Genomic DNA, 19,050 nt, shown 5'->3' with positions numbered 1-19,050 from the left:
TGGTAGAGAGTCCAGGCCTAGCCTCCTCCTCCTGATGCTGCTTGAGTGCATGGCCTAGTCCAGAGCATTCTTCTTAAAGTCACAGGCGATCTCCAGATTCAGCATCAGTATTCATTTGCCAAGATATACTCTTATTTATGAGCAAATCAAATAATTTACTATTCTCCAAAGATGGGCACTGCTTCAAAGAAACCTGAATTGCCATCAGCTGATGAGCTGGTGTACCTTTCTTGTGAAAGGCATTGAAACTTGGTTGTGTTGTGCATCTGAGCTGAAACAAAGAGGATGCTGGGAAAGCCAGATTGTGCTGGCCACAGCTTGTCGAACTCATTCATCTGGTGAGAGAAGTTACAGCCAATGACCCCTGTACTTGTGTGACCAAGGCAAATTCATTCATGCTCCCTTTTCAGGCTGAGTAAACAAGACCCAGCAAGACTGATTTGTGGGCATAAACAGTGCCAGGTTAACCAGTAGCTAGTTAAGCATGTGCTTTGGGCATAGCAAAGCAGAGGCACCAAAATAAATAGCATCATATAAGAGAAAAAAATTTTTGTTAGATTTTCTTACACTTATTTTTAAAACTAGTTTTGCTTTTCTTTTGAATTACATGTGGAGAAGCAGGGAGAGGAAATACACTTTTTTTCAGAGCTTCTGGCCTCTAAAACTTAATCCAAAATTGACCCAAAACCAGGATAAAGGCACAAACTTTAGCTCTTCTGCTGAAGGCCACTAGGTTCTTGGGAGAAACTGGCACTGCCAAGAGTCTTCCAAGCTTTGAAATTAGGGTCTCCCTTGTGTATACTGCTAAAAAAGGAGGATTTGAGATTGGCTTTGTCGGCGAGATTGACATGAGTGGTTTACAGTGGCAGTCAGCTGTCACTAAGGCACACACTTTCCTACAAGTCCTAGAATGTCCAGTGTAGGTGGACAGGGTGCATCCCTTGCCCCAAGTCAGCACACAGTCAGTACCTTGAAGGGAGTTCTGATTCCAAGGAAAAGTCCCATTGTCATCAAAACCCTAAAGAGCCTTGGACTGTAACAGTCACCAGCCCCTGTGAAACACCTGCCATATTCCCAGACCAAGGGAGTTTTCCACACGTCATCAGATGACCATCCCAAGAATGGTTCTCAGTTCCAGGGAAAATGATCTGTCCACAGTAACAGAGCGTAAGTCCAGATTTCAGTATATAAATGAGGAAAAGGACTGTTTGCCCTGTTTTATTTTTTTCAGGAGGCAATTCACCTAACTGAGTAGAAATATAGAAAACCTATATACATCTTTGCTTCTCAAATTTAATTCAGCTCCAAGTGATTCTGATTTGTGATCAGCTGTACTAAATACCTTTCTACACCACTAGAGGGAAATCTAACCCACCTGAACCACAACTTCCTTCTTTTTAAAAAAAAAAAAAAAATCACAGAATATAAATTTTAAGGCTGAGGAATACAATATCTAGAGATGTTATCTTGCTCTGTCCTTTCCACCCTTGCTCATATTTAAAAATTATTTTAATCTCTGTGGTCATAGAGACCTCTAAAAAAGGCACAGAGTAGACATCTTAATTGAGCAGGAGCCCTTGGCAGTTGAGAAATTGTTCTAACAGTCAATCTGAATCCCTTCCGGTTCAGCTTGAGTTTATGTATTCAAATTACATATTCATTATTATGTAGAACAGCTGGTCATCTCTCTGCATCATATTATTCCTTAAATTCCTCAAGACTTCCAGGCCACACAAAAAAATGAGTCAGCTCTTGGTGATGGCGTTTACATCCCAACTCTTTAGCCATGTGTTTCTTTCCAAACTCTCTACATTACTTCACTCAACCTGATATTTCCAAATAATAGCAATACAGATCAAACTCTGAAGAGAAAAATAAAATGAAGTTTTCCTTGCATATATGGCTTTTACTACATCCCTATGCAGGTTTTTTTTTTTTTAAATGACAACATAATGTTTTTGATATATATTTATCTAGTATGATTCCAAAACCATGTATATGTGTGTATGTATGTACATGTGTTTGTGTGCACACATACATATATACACATATATATAAATTTTCATCTTGTCAGGAAAATTGAATGTCTAAATGAATATCCATTTATGTCCCTTCTGAATTCCATCTGTTTCCAACTCTTCCACATCACATATATTATTTCAGTTTTTAATTTTGTTCTTCAAATTCTTAACCACTCACTTCAGTTCCTCTATTAACTATAGAACAAAACCAGTATGTATTTAGAACATTATTCTTTTAATAAATTTTAAAGAGCTATTCATTGCTAATTCAAATTAAGGGAGAGAAAACTAGTTATTTTCAAAACACACATTTATCCACATTTATGTTTGGTATAATAAAAAATGCATTTGATCTTTGTCCCTGGTTCTTGCTATAAAGCTCCCCTAAATCTTTGAATTTCCTGAGTGATAGGGTTGTCCCTTGTTATTCATAAAAAGATTCTTTCAACCATACCTGAATTTATGCTAATGAGGTGACTCTTGGTGGGCCCCTGGATATCTTGAAGATGAGGTCTTGCAACCAGGCAATCAAAGGCCTGGAACTTTTCGCCCCGCTCCCACCTCCCAGGAAGGGAGAGGGACTGGAGGTCGAGTTCAGTTTCCAATGCCCAATGATTTTTTTGATCACGCCTACGTAATAAAACATCCATAAAAACTCTAAACAACAGGGTTCGGAGGGCTGCTGAGGGATGAACACTTCAAGGTCCTGGGACAGTGGCATGCCAGGAGAAGGCATGGAAGCTCTAAACACCCTTTCCCCATACCTTGCCCTATGCATCTCTTTTATTTGGCTGCTCCTGAGTTGTATTCTTGATAATAAACCACTAATAATAACAAAGAGCTTTCCTGTGTTCTGTGAGTTGTTTTAGCAAATTATCGGGGGGTGGTGGGGTGGTGGATCATAGGAACACCTGATTTTTTTAGTTGGCTAGGCAGAAATGTGGGTAACCTGGGCACACCATTTGCAGTTGGTGTCTGAAGTGGGGGCAGTCTTGTGGGATTGAGCCCTTTTAATCCATGGAGTCTGGGCTAACTCAGGGTAGTTAGTGTCCAAGGATCAGAGAATTGAATGATGTAAGTAAAAAAAAAACTCTCAATGAGAACACTGAACTGAAGTTCCACCTGCAGCCTTGGATTCAAGCAAAGGTAAGAAGAAATTCTCTCTCCTCTGGACCTCAACCATTAGCATAGACAACATGGGTTTTATTATAAGACTGAATTTATATCTCCAACAGAAATTACCTGCTCCATGGGTCTGAATGGCCCCTGATTCAGTTTCCTTACCTGTAAAAACAGGATGATTATTCTCCTCTGGAGCCACTAGAATGATTAAGATAATAGATGTATCTAAAGTATCTAGAGAGGTACCTGGCACACTGTAGGGACCTAAAAAATAGCAACTGATTTTATTCAAACTCTCAATCATAGGAGAAAATCTGATGATTCATACTGAGTGCAGAATATTTCAGTTTCCTGGGTGATAGAATCAGTCTGAGATAGTCCAAAGTAATTAACACTGAATATTTCATTCATTTGGCAAAGTTGTTTTGAGCATTAACCATATGCCCAGTGGTATTTAGTGAAAAAAAAACTATATCCTAGCCTCCTTGTGCTTTCATTCTACTGTCAAAGACAGACAAAAAAAAAAAAAACAATAAATAAACAAATATATACATGAGATGGAGATACATGTTATGCAGAATAGTAAAGGAAGGCAAGGGAGATAAGCAGTACTTTGGTGTGAGGGCTACTTTATATTGAGAAGTTATGGGGCAAGCCATGCACGTATTGGAGGAAAAAGCATGTAGGCAGAGAGAACAGCCCTTGTAGACATCATGAGGCAGAGTGTTCTCGGTTATGTTCACAGAACAATGGCTGGAGTGGAGACAAACAGAATGAGAGGTAGGAGGCGAGGTCAGAGGTAGAAAGGGGGCCATTTCCAGATTTTCAGTAGGGCGTTTGAGACCATGATACAGATTTTGGCTTTTCTCTGAGTGAGATGAGGAGCCACTGGATGAATTTAACAGTGCAATGAGGTTATCTAACATGTCTTTAAAAGATCATTCAGATTGCTGTGCTGGGACTATGTGTGGGCAGGTAGTGGGCAAGCGTGGAAGGATGGAAACCAGTTAGGAGACTAATATAATAATTTAGAGAGAACAGAGCTTGGCTCTGGGTAGAAATGATGGAGGTGGTGAGACCGGGGTCAGACTCTCGTTGTGTTTTGAAGGTCACGTTGATAGGATTTGCTGTTGGATATGGGGTGTGAAAGAAAGAAAAAAAGAAGTCAAGGATGAATCCTAGGTTTTTGGCCAAACCAACTGGAAGGATGGAACCACCATTTACTGACACGAAGAAAAACTGAAAAAAAGCAAGATTTTTTTTTGCAGGGGGAAGGGGGTGGGTAGAGTGGCGGAGGAGAGTAGTAAGAGGCTGGCAGGACTCCAATCTTGCATATGTCAAGTTGGAGATGCCTAGAAGACATTCAATGGGCAGCTGGAGACATGAGTCTAGAGGACAGTAGCCTAGGCATGTAAGGACACTAAAAACAGGTGTCGCCCTTTCTACATTCTAAAGAATTCAAGGTCCTGCTACTAGGATTTCACAGTTCATTTAACTCTTTGCTATTCATACAGTAACTCCTGGACCAGCAACACAACATCACCTAGATCTTGTTAGAAATGCAGGCTCGATGGCCTTCCTCAGACCTGAGTCAGAATCTTCATTTTGACAAGATCCCTGGGTGATTAATAGACACATTAAAGTTTAGAGGCTTTCGTCTAATTAGAATCACCTGGGAAGCTCTTTGAACATACAGACCCCACCGCACAACAATAAAAGGAGAATCAGTGGGTATTTTTCTCAAGCCTCCCAAGTCCTTCTGATGTGTAGTCTGGGTTAGAACCACTGATCTAGCTCTTCACTGCTGTCATTTTCCCACTGTACTATTAGGTTTATATTGCTAGTGCTCCCAGAAACTCATCTCTAAAGAGCTGTAGCTCTAAGATAGTATAAAGGTACGTAACCAGAGTAAACAGATGTTCTGGGTTATTGGGGATAGTCTCAACATAATTATTAGTGCCTCCTTTCACTCTCAAAGGTATTCTGGCTTAGATGACAAATTATGTGTTCTCTCAATGTAACACGAAATGGCTCTGTACTTTATATTTCTGGAATATAAAGTCATAATAACAGGTAGAGCAAAATGACAGATGGCCTTTGGTTTGACAGATGAATCCAAAGGCACGCCAGGTGCTTAGATGTTAGTTCTTAAGGACTTCTAGGTACAGCTGATCAGAAATACATACGTACAGTCCCTCAATTGGAAGGAAGATTGAAGAAAATTAAGCTTCTTCAAGGGGTTGGATAGGGTGGGGTGTGGTTATATTCTGCAATAAAAGTACCAAAGTCAGGAGCTGATTATCAGTCTGTAATTATCTCAGCTCTTAAGAAAACTTCTTCCTTTTCCTTTAGGATCTTTTATTGTTCGTTAGCTACTCCACCCACAGGCTCAAATGGACAGGAAAAGAAGGTGAATAAAATGTTATCTTAGCCGCCCTGCTAATACACTTGGTGGGAAAGAAAATATAAACAATTGGACTGTTTCTGGTTACCTGTGAATTTAAATCCTTTTGGCTCATCCCTTTTTCCAAATTATTACCAGCTGGCCTACTGATTGCCAGTAAAATTAAAGTAATCTTGTATTTTTAAAACTACATAATCTTCCAGAAATAGGCCTTGGAAGCTTTCCTTCCTAATTTACCAAGGACACAGTGAGGGCAAAGCAAGCACCATCTCATCTTATCAGCGTCCTCCCCATCTCCTTCCTCCCCTCACCACCAATTCCTAAGTGCACATGAATAGAATTGTTTGAAAAATATTTTTGAATGTAGGTAAGAAATTATTTTACATTAACTTAAAACAAGTAGAATAATCACAATTATACAAATGGACCCAAATGGAAAATCTGTGAAAATAGAGACTTAAGTGCTATGGATTGTATCACAAATTTTCATAGTTGCTTCAGTAGAATAGCTATGAACCCTTCCACCAAGCAATCACAGTCCAAAAGTTGAAAACAAGTTCCGTTCACATGTGTTTAAAATGTCTGGGAAAGAAACTATGCATGTGCAAAGCAAAATAGCCAGATACTGATAAAGCCAGCTGAAAGCAATTCTCTAGGCCTCTTGCTAAATAACTTGAAAGTAGATGGGTGTTGAGTTGGGAGCGGGGCAGAGGGTGAGAGCATTAAAAAGTACCTGTTGAATTAGAACGATTATCAATGGCATCTGTGCAGATTACTAGGCACTTCAATGGAGTGTGGGGGTGGGGAAGGGTGAATATTTGTTCTGCGCTGTCTGGGCTGCTGATAATCAGAGCAAGCCAGAATGGCAGAAAAGTTTTTCTCTGTGGCTGAGAAAGCAACACAGGCTGGTGTTTTCCCTGCGGGGCCCTGGGTCAGGAGTAACACTAGCAGCTTAAGGAGAACGCCTTATCTTTGATCTCTGTTAACAATTAACCAAAGGCTTTTCCTTCTAGAGCTCTACTAACACAGAAGCAGGTGGTCCTGGAAAACAATGCCGTGAGGAGGCCCCAAACGGTCAAATGTAAATGCCTGGGTAGAGTTCATCAGTAATTGAAATGGGTGGGCTGAGAGAATCTTCTCCCTTTCCTTAGGGGTTTAAGTGTAAGACTTAAAAATCTTACTCTAAATTATATCTTGACTTAAATGTACTATGCAATAGGGATTAAGTTGGTGAGTCAATGATGTATTTTCATAAGGGGGTCTATTTTAATATATAATTTTTAGCTAGGTTATGTACAAAATACTGTGAGGCCCAGCTATCCAGGTCTGGGAAAACCATTATGATTAGAAAGAGAAGGAATATCAGCAATTAGAAGAACAATATCAGTAAAAAGACTCCCCAACGATTCAAAATGGCAAACTCTTTAAACCAACAGGATGGAAAAAAACACAGTGGTGGCGACTTTACCCGTGGATTGAAGTATATATACTGTAGGGGAGGGGAAAATTCTCCCTTCTACCCTTCTTAAGTTCTCAAGCCTGACACTGCCTGGACATTTCCTGCTCCAACGAGTTTGTTCCTGACTGCCCTCCCCCCACCTCAAAGACTCCCTGGCTAACATCAGTTTTCTCATAGCTTATCAACCAATTAATGTTCTTCTTTATATCTGTAGCTGTGTAGGGATGACAAGACTGTATAAAACTGCCTGTTATGTTACAAGCGGGGCTCAGCCTGTGGATAAGAATCTGCTGAGCCGGTGCCGGCATCAATAAACGCTGCTTCCTGCTTATAGCCTCTGTGTTCCGTCTCTCAGTTGGAGAATCCCGCAACATTTATGGATGGACTAATAATAAAATTGAAAAACACCAGATTAAAAAACAATTTAATATGTGTACATAGAGATCATGAATGATAGAGGAATAATGAACCAATCCAGCTTTTTATATATTTTTAGACAAAAAAAAGCCCAAAACAAAACAATAAATTCATGAATATTTGACAGAACAAAGAAACTTAGGTTTGGATGCTCATTTGTAAGGAATCTAAACAGAAAGAGGGCCTAGCTAGTAAATTAGTTAAAAAAAAAAAAAAAAGGTTTGTTTATATAGGCTTATAAGCCCTAGATTCTTAACCTCTAGACATAAGTGTTTCTCTCCACCCCGTTGGAGCAAGGAGAGTACCTTTCACAAGGGAGATTTATTCCTGCATTCAAGGAGGGTCAATATGCCCTTCTTTCACTGGCTTCTGGTCAAGTAACTTTAATTCAAAGTAATCAATATGTCATTGTGGAATACTTTAGAGCAGCCTCCCCTGAGCCCTGACAATACTTAACACACAGCCCTCTAGCAGCAGGCCTATGGAGGTTTCTGGCTTCAAAGGAAGTCTTTAAAAAAAGAGGGGAGTGGTACTTGGCTTTTGTGGACCATCTCAGAGACTTGTAGGAGAGCAAATTCAACACCTCCAAAATGTGTCTCTTGGGAATAAGGATGATCGTAGGCTGATTATTTTCAAGAAACTGCAGACATAGGAAAAGCTCCCCAAACTGAGTAGAAGTTATGCTTTGGTAAGGACAATTTACCTTTCTGAGGAAAATCTCCATTAGTAGAGGTGTCTCCCTCACCTTACCAGGAAGAGGAAGATGACCTTCCCTCTAGAAACTCTTACCAATGCAGAAGGCAATGACAAATCTGCATAATGACCTTATTCTCTTTTGTGAGGCTTTTCTTAGTAACCTCTTATAATTGACTCCTCACCCCCAATATCTTTTGTCTTTAGCTGGCAACATTATTTAAGGTGGTGGCTTCTGCCATTTCAGAGTCACTCAGTTTTCCTGGGTCTATACCCTGTGTATAGAAGGTATATATCACATTAAACTTTAACTTGTTTTCTTCCTGCTAATCTGTCTCATGTCAATTTGATTATTAGACCAGCCAGAAAAACCTAGACAGGTAGAGGAAAATAAGTGTATAGAATTGCTTTTAAAACATGTCTACTGGCCTGGATATATATATATACTCCCAAAGTCAGTGAAAAAGATAAATAAAAATAAGCAAGTATCATAACTATGTACCGCGTGCAAATAGGGAAAAGAATGTTGGGGAAAAAATAGCCTCAAGTCAGAGTGAGTCAGAGTTGGTCAGGCCAGGAATATCATTTTTCACCGTGTATGTAGCTCTGGGCTTTCAGGTCCTTGCTTTCATCTTGCTTTCCAACATAAAATGTAGGAGAGAGTTTTATACAGAAAGATAGGGTAAGCCTCCAATTCTTGCATGATTTGGTACTATTTTGGGTGAAATGTACTCACTAACAAATTATGTTGGCAGAGCAAGGCCCATCCCTGCATGGAAAACCTGTGATCCTGAGAGGGAAGGGCCAAGGACTTGATGCTGACCTCATTCTCTGTCTCTTCATGCTCTCGGTAACCCCGATGACAGCTCTCAGCCTCCTAGCTCTCTACTTCCCCATCCGGAATGATTTTACTCTAGATAGATCTTCTAGTTACAGGGTCAGGTGTAGGATCTATGACACCGTTTCTCTCAAATTCTTTGAGACTCTCCAAAAAAAAAAAAGTCACGGGGAAAAAAAAAAAAAAAGACAAGAAAAAATCCAAATACTAAACTACTACAAAGAAAGAAAACTCTCCCTGGTATTTTCTTCTATCCAGGAAAAAACTATGGCAAATTATAACTAAAAATTCTGAGTGACTTTAAAATAAGCAGTGAGTTTTTCTTTGCTTCTCCATTTCTCCACAAAAGAAGAACTGCAGACGGAACCAATGAATCATCTCATCAATGACACTGCTTCAAAACTCAGGCTGAAGCAAAGAGCAAGGGGGCCGGAGCAGCCAGCAGTGTAGCTGGAAGTACCCAACATTATAGTGGGTCCTTTCTGGTATTAATTAATATTGCCTGGAGCTTTAAGGAATATGGGAGTGGGGAAGCTTATACTTGTGCCATTTATTATTTTTTTTTAAGTGAGTTCTTATAATTAAGAACTATTGTTGGCACCATAGGGGGCTTTGCCAAATACTGGCTGGCCTGGCCTTGTTAGTGTCTTCCCTTAACTTCAAATTCAGGCCAGCTGTAGCCCCTCCTCTCATTCTGGGCTCTGCAGCAATGTCAGAGAGGAAGCCTAGAGTAGCATCTATATTGGCACCTCAAGGTCATGGTCCAAACTAGAGTTTTCCAACACATGAAGACTCAAAATTTGCATGAGCATAGTCAAGGCTCTGAGTAGCTTGATCAGTTTGACTGTAACTCAAAATTTCCATGACTTATCTATACAAGGCACCTCTTCTTGATGTCACCCCAATCAACAAACTGCCGAGCAGTCAAGAGAAGGCAAGTCGTTTGGAGAAATACTAGTCTAAACCCATCATAGATGCTAGAGAGTAATTTTTCTATTTCAAACACCAAAACTAATGAATTAAATTTACTTGGAGTCGCTCTAAGTTTGTTCTTCAGCTGGAAGTATCAATATGGAATTTATTCTCCAGAAAGTAAAATCACACCCACTAATGGCACACAGCAGCTCTCTGAATTTACCAGGAGCAATGAGACACACAGTGTTGGGAGCACGGCTCTGCTTTGGTTACCTGTGGCTCCTGGTCATGACCGGTGGGATCCCTCTCATAGCTCTCTGCATACAGCCTGATGGTGGCCCGCACGCCACTGGAGGAACTGAGCCGGAAGATGAGCCTTGAAGCATCTGAAAAAATGATCCTCAGACCCTGGGATCAAGAACATTCAGAATGGGTCAGCAAACAAATGAATACACAGGTGAAAATAATTAATATCTATTTTGGAGATCAGCGTATTTCTATGATCTAAAGATACTCAGGGTCATGACAATTTATAATTGGCTCTGGACACTCATCCAAGCAGGACAGTGAGGCGAACCTAGGGGCTTCTTAAGGTTATCCATTTGTCTCCTTATTCTATTTCTGTTGCCTTGTGGTTAATGCTGGGGGAGGGTTAGGAACAAAACTATGAACAGATGCTCAAGTTTTTTTGGTCTGGTGATGTGGGAATCAGAAAGAGGTAGAGGTAATAATGAAAGATATTTAATGTCCCTGGGGCCAAAGTTCATCCCTTGTAGACCTGGACGCAATGGAGGCAGGAAATTTATCTATTATAGTAAGACAAATTACCTGTGTTAAGGTTATTCCCATGTAATGTTAGGGTTTGCTTTAGGTTCATCTTCTCTGTGTTTCTGGTAGCAATGGAATCCTACAATGAAGTGCTCAGGGCTGGAGCCTCAGCTGGGTTCTAAAGGCTCTTGTGTACATCTTCATCCTTTTGGCTCTCTCTCTCCTTCTTATTCGGAAGAACTGGACAACAGGGTGAGGTGAGGGCAGAGCTATGGCTGCACCTCAGTGCTGCCCAGTGTTAATTTATTTTTGGCTCAGAATGTCCCCATTCTCCATGCATTTCTTATTAGTGGTAAAGATATTTTTAAAAAATATCTGTTAATAGATTGTTAGATAATGACTTCTTGGAACTTCTCTGGTCTCAAGTCCTGCTTGTTAAGAATAAACCATTATTAAATATATATCATACCTGTTACATAAATCTGACTACCAACCCCATACCCCATCCTGATCTGGTGATATCTGCTGGGGGTGGGGGTATGCCACTATGAATCCATCTGAGCGTTTTTCTGCTTTATAAGTTCTGTAGGCATATTTTGTTCCAATTCCAAAACAAAAAGCCTTAGTCTCTGTTGGAGTAGTTCAAGGTCTACCACAATTTGTTCAACAAAAAGGAGCTATTTCCCTTATGGCAACCTACCATTCTATGTTGCTAGTTTTGCAATAGGATGATGTTATCTAGAATTCATTTCTTGGGCAAATATTTTAGAGTGATCCTTAGGGATCAAGTATGTACAAAACCGTGGGTATATAAAGATAAAGACACAGTACTTGTTCTCCATAGGTCTGGAGTAGTCAATTACAATGAAGAGAAACCATTTTCTTAACCACTATATGCTGCCAGAGAAGTGAATAGTTAAATTCTAAATGGAGCAAAAGAAACAATTCCCTACTATTTAGAAAGAATGATATACCAAATTATGTTCAAACTGACAACAAAGCCCCCAAAGTTCCACAATTGTATTTATAACCACGTTTTTAAAAACTCTTTTGAAGCTGATATTTCTGTTTTAGCCTATTTTCCCATTGTCACTACCTATGGTGCACATGAGTTTGTAAGTCATTGCTCAGGACCATGGATTATCCATAAATTGGTTAAAGCAATATCTAAAGCTGAAGTCCTAAACCACCCATTGTTGCAGATTCCAAATCACGTGAAGCCACCTCTTCTGATGACCTCTCAGACTTAACCCTTTATGGGAGTTCCTATTACACAATTAGTCCCCCAGATTAGTTTACGGCCAGTGGGAAGTATTTAAAAATCCAGGTCATAACAAATCATCAACATGTATTATCCGCTCTTAATGAAGGCTTTTTTATAGTAAAATCATTGTTTTTTTCCTAAGGGTAGCCATATCTTTTGCTATACTCATGGAAGATTGGTTAGAATCTACAACTGGTAGCCTGGAATAGATTTTGCTTTTGAAAAGATGATAAAGGAGTAAACAGCACACATGAGCCCACTGGAAATTATCCAACACCTTCTCTCTTTCCTAAGGGACCAACCAGGATATCTTCATAGAAAATCCGTGTGGCTTTGTGAGACTTCCAGGTGAGGAACATCATAATTCTCCTTCTCCATGTGAAACAAAAAATTTTTAGACTCAGCCTATTTCCATGCTGCAAAAACCCTAGTGCCATGTCTGTTGAGTGTCACTTTGATGTGTGAATAGTTGTATTGGATTGTTTTGGGGTCTTCCTGTTTCTCCAATAAAAGTAATGAATTTGCAAACTGAACATGAGCCATGTTCTCTCCAGCAGGGATCATTACCTACTATCAATTAAATTATGAGGCCAAAGTCACCACTGACCAAGACTTACCAAGTTTCCAAATGTTCTGTAATACCAACAGAAGTATAGCAATCATATACTTTGCTTTAAAAAACAAAAACAAAAACAAAAAAACAAAACTTAAACCTTGGATTGGCAATACAGTTTGTCGGCAAAATCTGGCCTAGCAACTGTTTCTATAAATCAGGTTTTATTGGAACATGACCATGCCCATTCACTTATGTATTTTCTATGGCTTCTTTTGTGCTACAACTGCAAAGTTGAATATTTATGACAGAGACCATCTGATCAACAAGGGCTAAAATATTTACTATCTGGCCCTTTAAGAAAGTATTTGTTGACCCCTGGCATTAACCATTACATTATTCACAACATGGAATACTTATCCTTCAACTCTACCCTCCAAAATAGAAACGATAACCATCTACTGTATCAAAATCCCAGTAAAGAGAAATTATGAAGACTATTGTAAGGTTGTCCAATTTATCCATTCCCCTAGATATTCCAGCTTCTAGCCATAGAGTCATCTGGACATATATTTGATACAAATCAACTTACTTCTCACCACCTACTCATGACAGAAATGGATTTATTAAATTGCATTTTAATTTCATATCCTCACTTTTACTGCAGGGTCTGCAAGGCACTGTGTTATAAAACCCAATTTTGCAGTCACAAATATTGTTGCAGACAGTATGAAACTCCACATGAGACATTTCCTGAAGAGCCAAATGTTAGGAAAACCTTTCCTTCCCTGAGAAACTGGTATTTTTGTCTTTCTTACAATAAGAACTTTATAATTAACCATAGTTCCCTTTTCAATATGGCTGCCAGGACACTTAATGCCAAAACTGAGGTTCAGCCCAAGTGGATCCTTATGACTTACATAACTATAAGTTTTTCTTCTTCTGTTCTTGACTCTCTATATTTATTTATATGTTCCCTAGTCTTGATTTCTGTTTCTTATTTATACTCTAACAACTTCGTTATGTGTGTTTTTGCTGCCACAAATCCTCTTGAAAAAAAGAAAGCCCAGCACAAATGAATAAAATAAATTCCCATCACAGCCTTAACTCTAAAGTGTTGGAATTGCTGAATTATGTCTTTCGGTCCTTCATTAGCTGATAAGCTTCGGGAGGGCAAAGCGTTATGCTCCTTATTTACCATTTATCCACACAGCCTAGGACAACACCTGGCACACAGGGGGCCTTCCTTAAACATTTCTTGAATGAATGCCATTGCGTGTTCAACAAGTGGAGTGAGCACCACTGGAAGGCCTCCTTCTACATTTTAGAAGGACTCACAGGCCAGATGAAAACACTGTGAACTTGGGCTAATATATTCACCATGAAAGGCAGTTGTGAGAGATAAATAATAAATAGAAATTACCTGGGATGTCATCATTATGGAATCTACTCTACTGTATTTACTCATCCCACATTTTTAGGGCCAGGGTTGGTTTTGGCTAAAAACAATTGAGTAGAAACATGAGGGGTTCCTGTCCCCAGTTGTACGATCTTAGACAAATCATAGCATAAGCCCATTAACTGCAAACTTTGCTGCACATTGGAATCATCTGGGGTTTTTTAAAAATATTGATACTTGGCTCTTACCACAGACACTGTGATTTATTTGTATGGGGTGTGACTTGAGCATTAGGAATGTAAAAGCTCTCCAGTGATTCTAATGTGTAACCAAATGTGGACTCCATTTTAGTGACCTTTTTTCTCTGGGTCCCCTGCCTCATAGATCAAGTGACTAGACCATACTACAAGTCATTCTCAAGGAAGATCACTTTAAGATTGAAGCTTTCATAAATATACTACCATTGGCCTGGGATCTTAGGAGGGCCATAACACAGGGGGATAATAAAATATCATCTTGCCGCTCAGTTCTGAAAGCCTCCTAGTGGCTTGTCAGAAGAACCATTAGAAGTATCTTGTCTTGAGCCATCTGACCCTAAGCATAATCTCCTAAGGAATTCCTGAAGCCACAGTGACTGAATCCATAATACCTCAGTTGCCACAGCAGCTATAGGAGCTGGAATGTCCAGGATGACGCAATAGCTACAAGCTCAAAGAAGTGTAAAAGATGCCCTTATCCATTAGAAGATAATGTTAATTATTGGGTGGGTGTATACAAAGGGCGCTTCAGTCGCAGCTTGGCATTTTTCGTCCCTTTGAGTGCCCGTAGTTATATGACGAAGATTTTGCCCACCTTAGCTTTGTCCCAGTGAAGAAGGGATTGTTAAAGGACTATGTGTCCCCTGCAGGTATCTCCACACAAAAATCCTCTAACCTGCTTCCAGTTATCTCTACAGCATTTATTCCCCACCTCCAGATTCGCCCCCTCTTTGTTTCGCTTTACCTGGAGAGTCAGTTTGGAAATGATACAAGAATAACAACTGGAAAACCCAGGCTTGAATTCTGGCTTGGCCACTTATTAGCTGGTGGTCTTGAGTAAGTCACTTAAGCTCTCTAAGCCTTAGTTTCCCAAAAAGTAGAGGAAAAATAATATAGTCCGGCTTACTGGGTTGTTGTGAGCATCAAATCAGAAAATGTATGCAAAAAGTGCTTTGAAAATTATGTCACCATATAAATATTATTATGTTAAAACTTTTCATGAAAATAGTGTTATTCTCTAAGTCGTTCAACCTTCCAGATTTGCAAAAGATTGCTAAATAAAGCCTAAATGGTGATGGTTTGTGATGGCATGCTACATACTTATTTTAAATTAGGCCAGAATAAGATTAATTTTATTTTAAGAACTTTGCCATGCCTTCTGAAATCACTGCTAAATTCATGGGTCTGTTACCATTTATCTTCTCACCATCTTCCACTGAACTGGCTTCTTAGCAATAAAATGCTTCCTCCACATTGGTCAATTTAGACTCTTAAAGTCCGGAAGGAAGCACCTTAGAGTCAACCAGTCCACCTCCTCCTTTTACTGAAAAGAAAGGGCAAGTTAAAAACTTGTTCGAGGTCACATATCTAGTAGATGGAGGAGACGACTTCAATCGAGGTCCTCTGACTCCAGGCTTATCATTTCAGGTTGAACCATATGAAACTGCTTGATAGTCACATATTGCTTCTCATGTGAGACAGAGCCTTATGTAGAGTAGGTATCTGATAAATGTTTGATAAATAAATGTTGATTCTTTTCTAAAGCCCTTGTGTAAATCAATGCAGGGAAATCCACAAGTTGCTAAATGCATATAGAACTGCCAGATGTTAGTTTGGAGTATGCAGGACATGTTGCAGCCAGGCAGGGAACGAGGAACTGTACATTACCAACAGTTATTTGGCAGCATCTGACCTAGTCAAATACCGACTTAGGATGAATTCCAGAGAAAAATAGCATATGGCCCTGAAATCTGGTACAATGTCACATATATAGGCAGTTGGCCACACCAGGCATGTAAACCTGGAGACAGGACAGGCTTGGAAGAGAAAGACTCTGTGAACCTAATTCAGATGTTATCTCCCACAGGAAATCCCAGTGATTTATCTGGAAAGCTTCAAGGTGAAAATATTGCTGTGTAACATCTGCACCATATTTTGTAGACGAAAACATGTAGTTTATGTAGCAGAAGATTTGGATTGGACAGCCATTATCTCTCTATGAAAAAAATTACCTAGAATTACCCATTTTTCTTTGTTTAAGTCATAGATAGCTGCAAGCATGAGTTCAAAAGCGGTTGATAAGGGCAGCAGCTAGTCCATACTGTGCCGTTATATAAATTACAAACAGGTGGACAAATTACAGAAAAGCATCCTTCCTCTTGGCTGGCCTGGACTTCAGCTTCCTCTCCACCATTAGACCAGCATCTCTGTGCAGTTCACCAACTACACAGCCATACCCAGCTGCCCTACTCTTAGAAGCAATTTTCATCTTACAACCAACCAGCACTCTTGGAGGCCAATGATTCCAAGTAATTATCCAGGGGTAATCAAGGTCAAATTGCTTCTTAAGTGTGCTTCTAAAACACCCATCCAGCAAAAACCATATTAGGTGATGAGAAGGCTGCTTGGAGAGTGAAGACTTAATAGTTATTTCTCATTCAGATTCCAACTAGCAAATTTGGAACGACAGAACTAGGTCATACACGTTTCATTTCCCCATATCTTCAGCCAAAAATGACTGCTGATCTCCTGTTTACTCAACACCAGCCCGAGGGAAATGGACACGGGACTGGGCAGGGGGCTCTCCTCTTCCCCACAGCAACCCTCCCCCAATCATCCCACTGACTCAGGGAGGGAAGTGTGGAGGCAGAGCCATAAATTCGTACAGAATTCCGAGGAGGCAGAAGGAAGAGGGGCATGGTCTCAGAGAGGGAGCAGTTCTGGAATATTCTGGATTCAGACTCACTTTACCCAGACAACAGGAGTAGCTTCCTCCCTTAGTTCCTGCAATCCTTTGCAGCTTTTTTCTTTTATATTTCTGTTTCTTACCAATGGATGCCCACTTGAGTACACATAAGCATGAGTATTTCAGAAGACAGTTCTAAAGCAATCATCTTATGTCAGGAGAAGGTAATTCATTATAACAAAACTCCAATGAATCAGAAGCAGGGAAATAAGAACTTCCCAACTAATTAGAAACAGTGTCCCCTCTCTCTATTTTCAAATCAGCCAATAGGTCATTGTAAAGCACTGAATATGTGTTTGCTCCTTGGAAGACAAACAGACAATATCATAGCTATTAGGAAAAAGAATTTTTAATCTATGGTTTTCAAGGTGTCCTACCAAGAGGCCCAATTATCTTTATTTACCAGAACTGCAGCGTTATAGAATGAGCACTGAAATTGAGAATCATAATCATAGGTATTATAATATCTCATTGAGAATGTTATTGCCTATAAGAAATCCCAGCTCTTTATCTGGAAAGCTGAATAATGGTATAACAACATTTGATTGAAGAAAAGCATGTAGTCTGATAAGATGGTTTCACCGGAGCCAGCTCCTACTCGTTTTTCAGAGTACAGTTTAAATGTTGCCTTCCCATAGAGGGCTTTCCAAAGCCCTAGTCTAAGTACATTCCCCCCTGATATGCACTCCCAAATTAGTTCTTTCACTCTAATAACATTCAATAGCCTCTACAGCAATTACAAGTTTAATGTCAGTTTGTCTTCCCCGACAGGCTGTTCTGTGTGATGTGGTATCCTTGATGCCCAGTAAACTGACTGGTATATAGAAGTGTTTGGTAAATTCTCACTGAGTAGATGAATACACGAATGAATCAAATTTCAACTACTTAATTCTCTGTTGTACTAAGTTAGGAAAATATTTATTATGGAGATTTTTTTCAACATCAAAACTGGCAACAGGTAAGGATTTTTTAATCCAGATTTAATCACAATATACATGTAATGAAAACACCTCACTCCCTAAATCTGTTACTCAACATAGAAGGACTATTTGTAGATACTAACTTTCAGATATAACTAGATTCTATAGGTGGAATAATCAGTATGACTAAAATGATTTCTTAAATTCTACTTCTAGATGGTCAAACCACACTTCAGCAAGTGGCATATTATAGGACAATCATATATATTATTAATGACAGTCTTTCAGTTGGTTCTTTGATTAGAATGTAATAAAAACTGAAGGTTGAAGTTGAAGCTTGACCAGTCAGCTCTGAATAAAGCACCCCTCCAGGCACCTCAGATTCTCTAGCTGATACCATTCAGTTGCCTTCATCTGACGCTTCCAGAGATGAGGCCTTGGTAAACTTCTCTATATCTGTTGACCAGGGGACGGCAACACCATGGTATATATCGAAGCACCACATGCCAGACTAAAATGTGATTTCAAGATTGCTAATTCACTTTATTATTTCTAAATACTGAAATTAAAAAGTGTAGACACCTTCCTGCATATTAAACTAACAACTCTAAAAGCAAACTGACTTCAGAATCAGTCTTCAAAGTGTGCTTTTTCTCTGAACTAGTTTCAAATGGTTTTTTTTTTCCAGGTTGAGGACAACATCAAAATCTTTTTTGCACAGCCTGCATAACTTGAAGAGGTATTAAGAATCTCAGAGTTAGCCTGACATAATCAAATTGGATTTGGTTTTCCACATCAGCTAACTGGTATGCATTTATTTACATCAGGTTTTTAAACATCAGCTGAAATGTTACTTGCAAATGACTTTAGCACTGGTAGAATTTCATGATTTTTGATCTTGTTAAATAAAAATTCAAGAGTTGGATGAGTCATAAAGAGAGACTTAGTTGCTTCAGTTTTGCTCCTGAAATGTCAAGTTTTCTCATCTCAAAGCTAATTTTCAAAATACAGGTCATAGTTCTGGATTGATGCCCACCATAGTGGCAATATACCATTAACCGGTGCTAGCTCCATCTCTGTATTGTATTTCACAACTCCAGGATCAGAGTATTCCTTCTGTCAGAACTGAAAGAGTTTCATAATCATGGAGTTCTGAGTGGTGATTCCAGGAGTTTTAGGCTACAAGGAGGAGATAAAAGGGATAATGGTAAAAGATAACTTGGGTGTTGATAATGTTCATCAGGATATTAATGGTGGGGAGAAGAGAGAGAGTG

General features: G+C 39.4%; 1 protein-coding gene across 1 annotated transcript in view; it reads right to left on the bottom strand.

Moving 5' to 3' along the window:
• The window catches only part of PGM5 (phosphoglucomutase 5), a 160,222-nt gene that overhangs the window by 16,230 nt on the left and 124,942 nt on the right, over nucleotides 1–19,050 (bottom strand). Inside the window, 1 exon segment of the mRNA XM_006918401.2 lies at nucleotides 10,143–10,277. Within this exon segment, the coding sequence (XP_006918463.1) occupies nucleotides 10,143–10,277 (135 nt within the window).

This window comes from Pteropus alecto, unplaced genomic scaffold (assembly GCF_000325575.1).
Source record: "Pteropus alecto unplaced genomic scaffold, ASM32557v1 scaffold95, whole genome shotgun sequence".
Lineage (NCBI taxonomy): Eukaryota > Metazoa > Chordata > Mammalia > Chiroptera > Pteropodidae > Pteropus > Pteropus alecto.
Note: the sequence above shows the minus strand (reverse complement) of the source record. Positions and strands in the feature narration are given on the sequence as shown.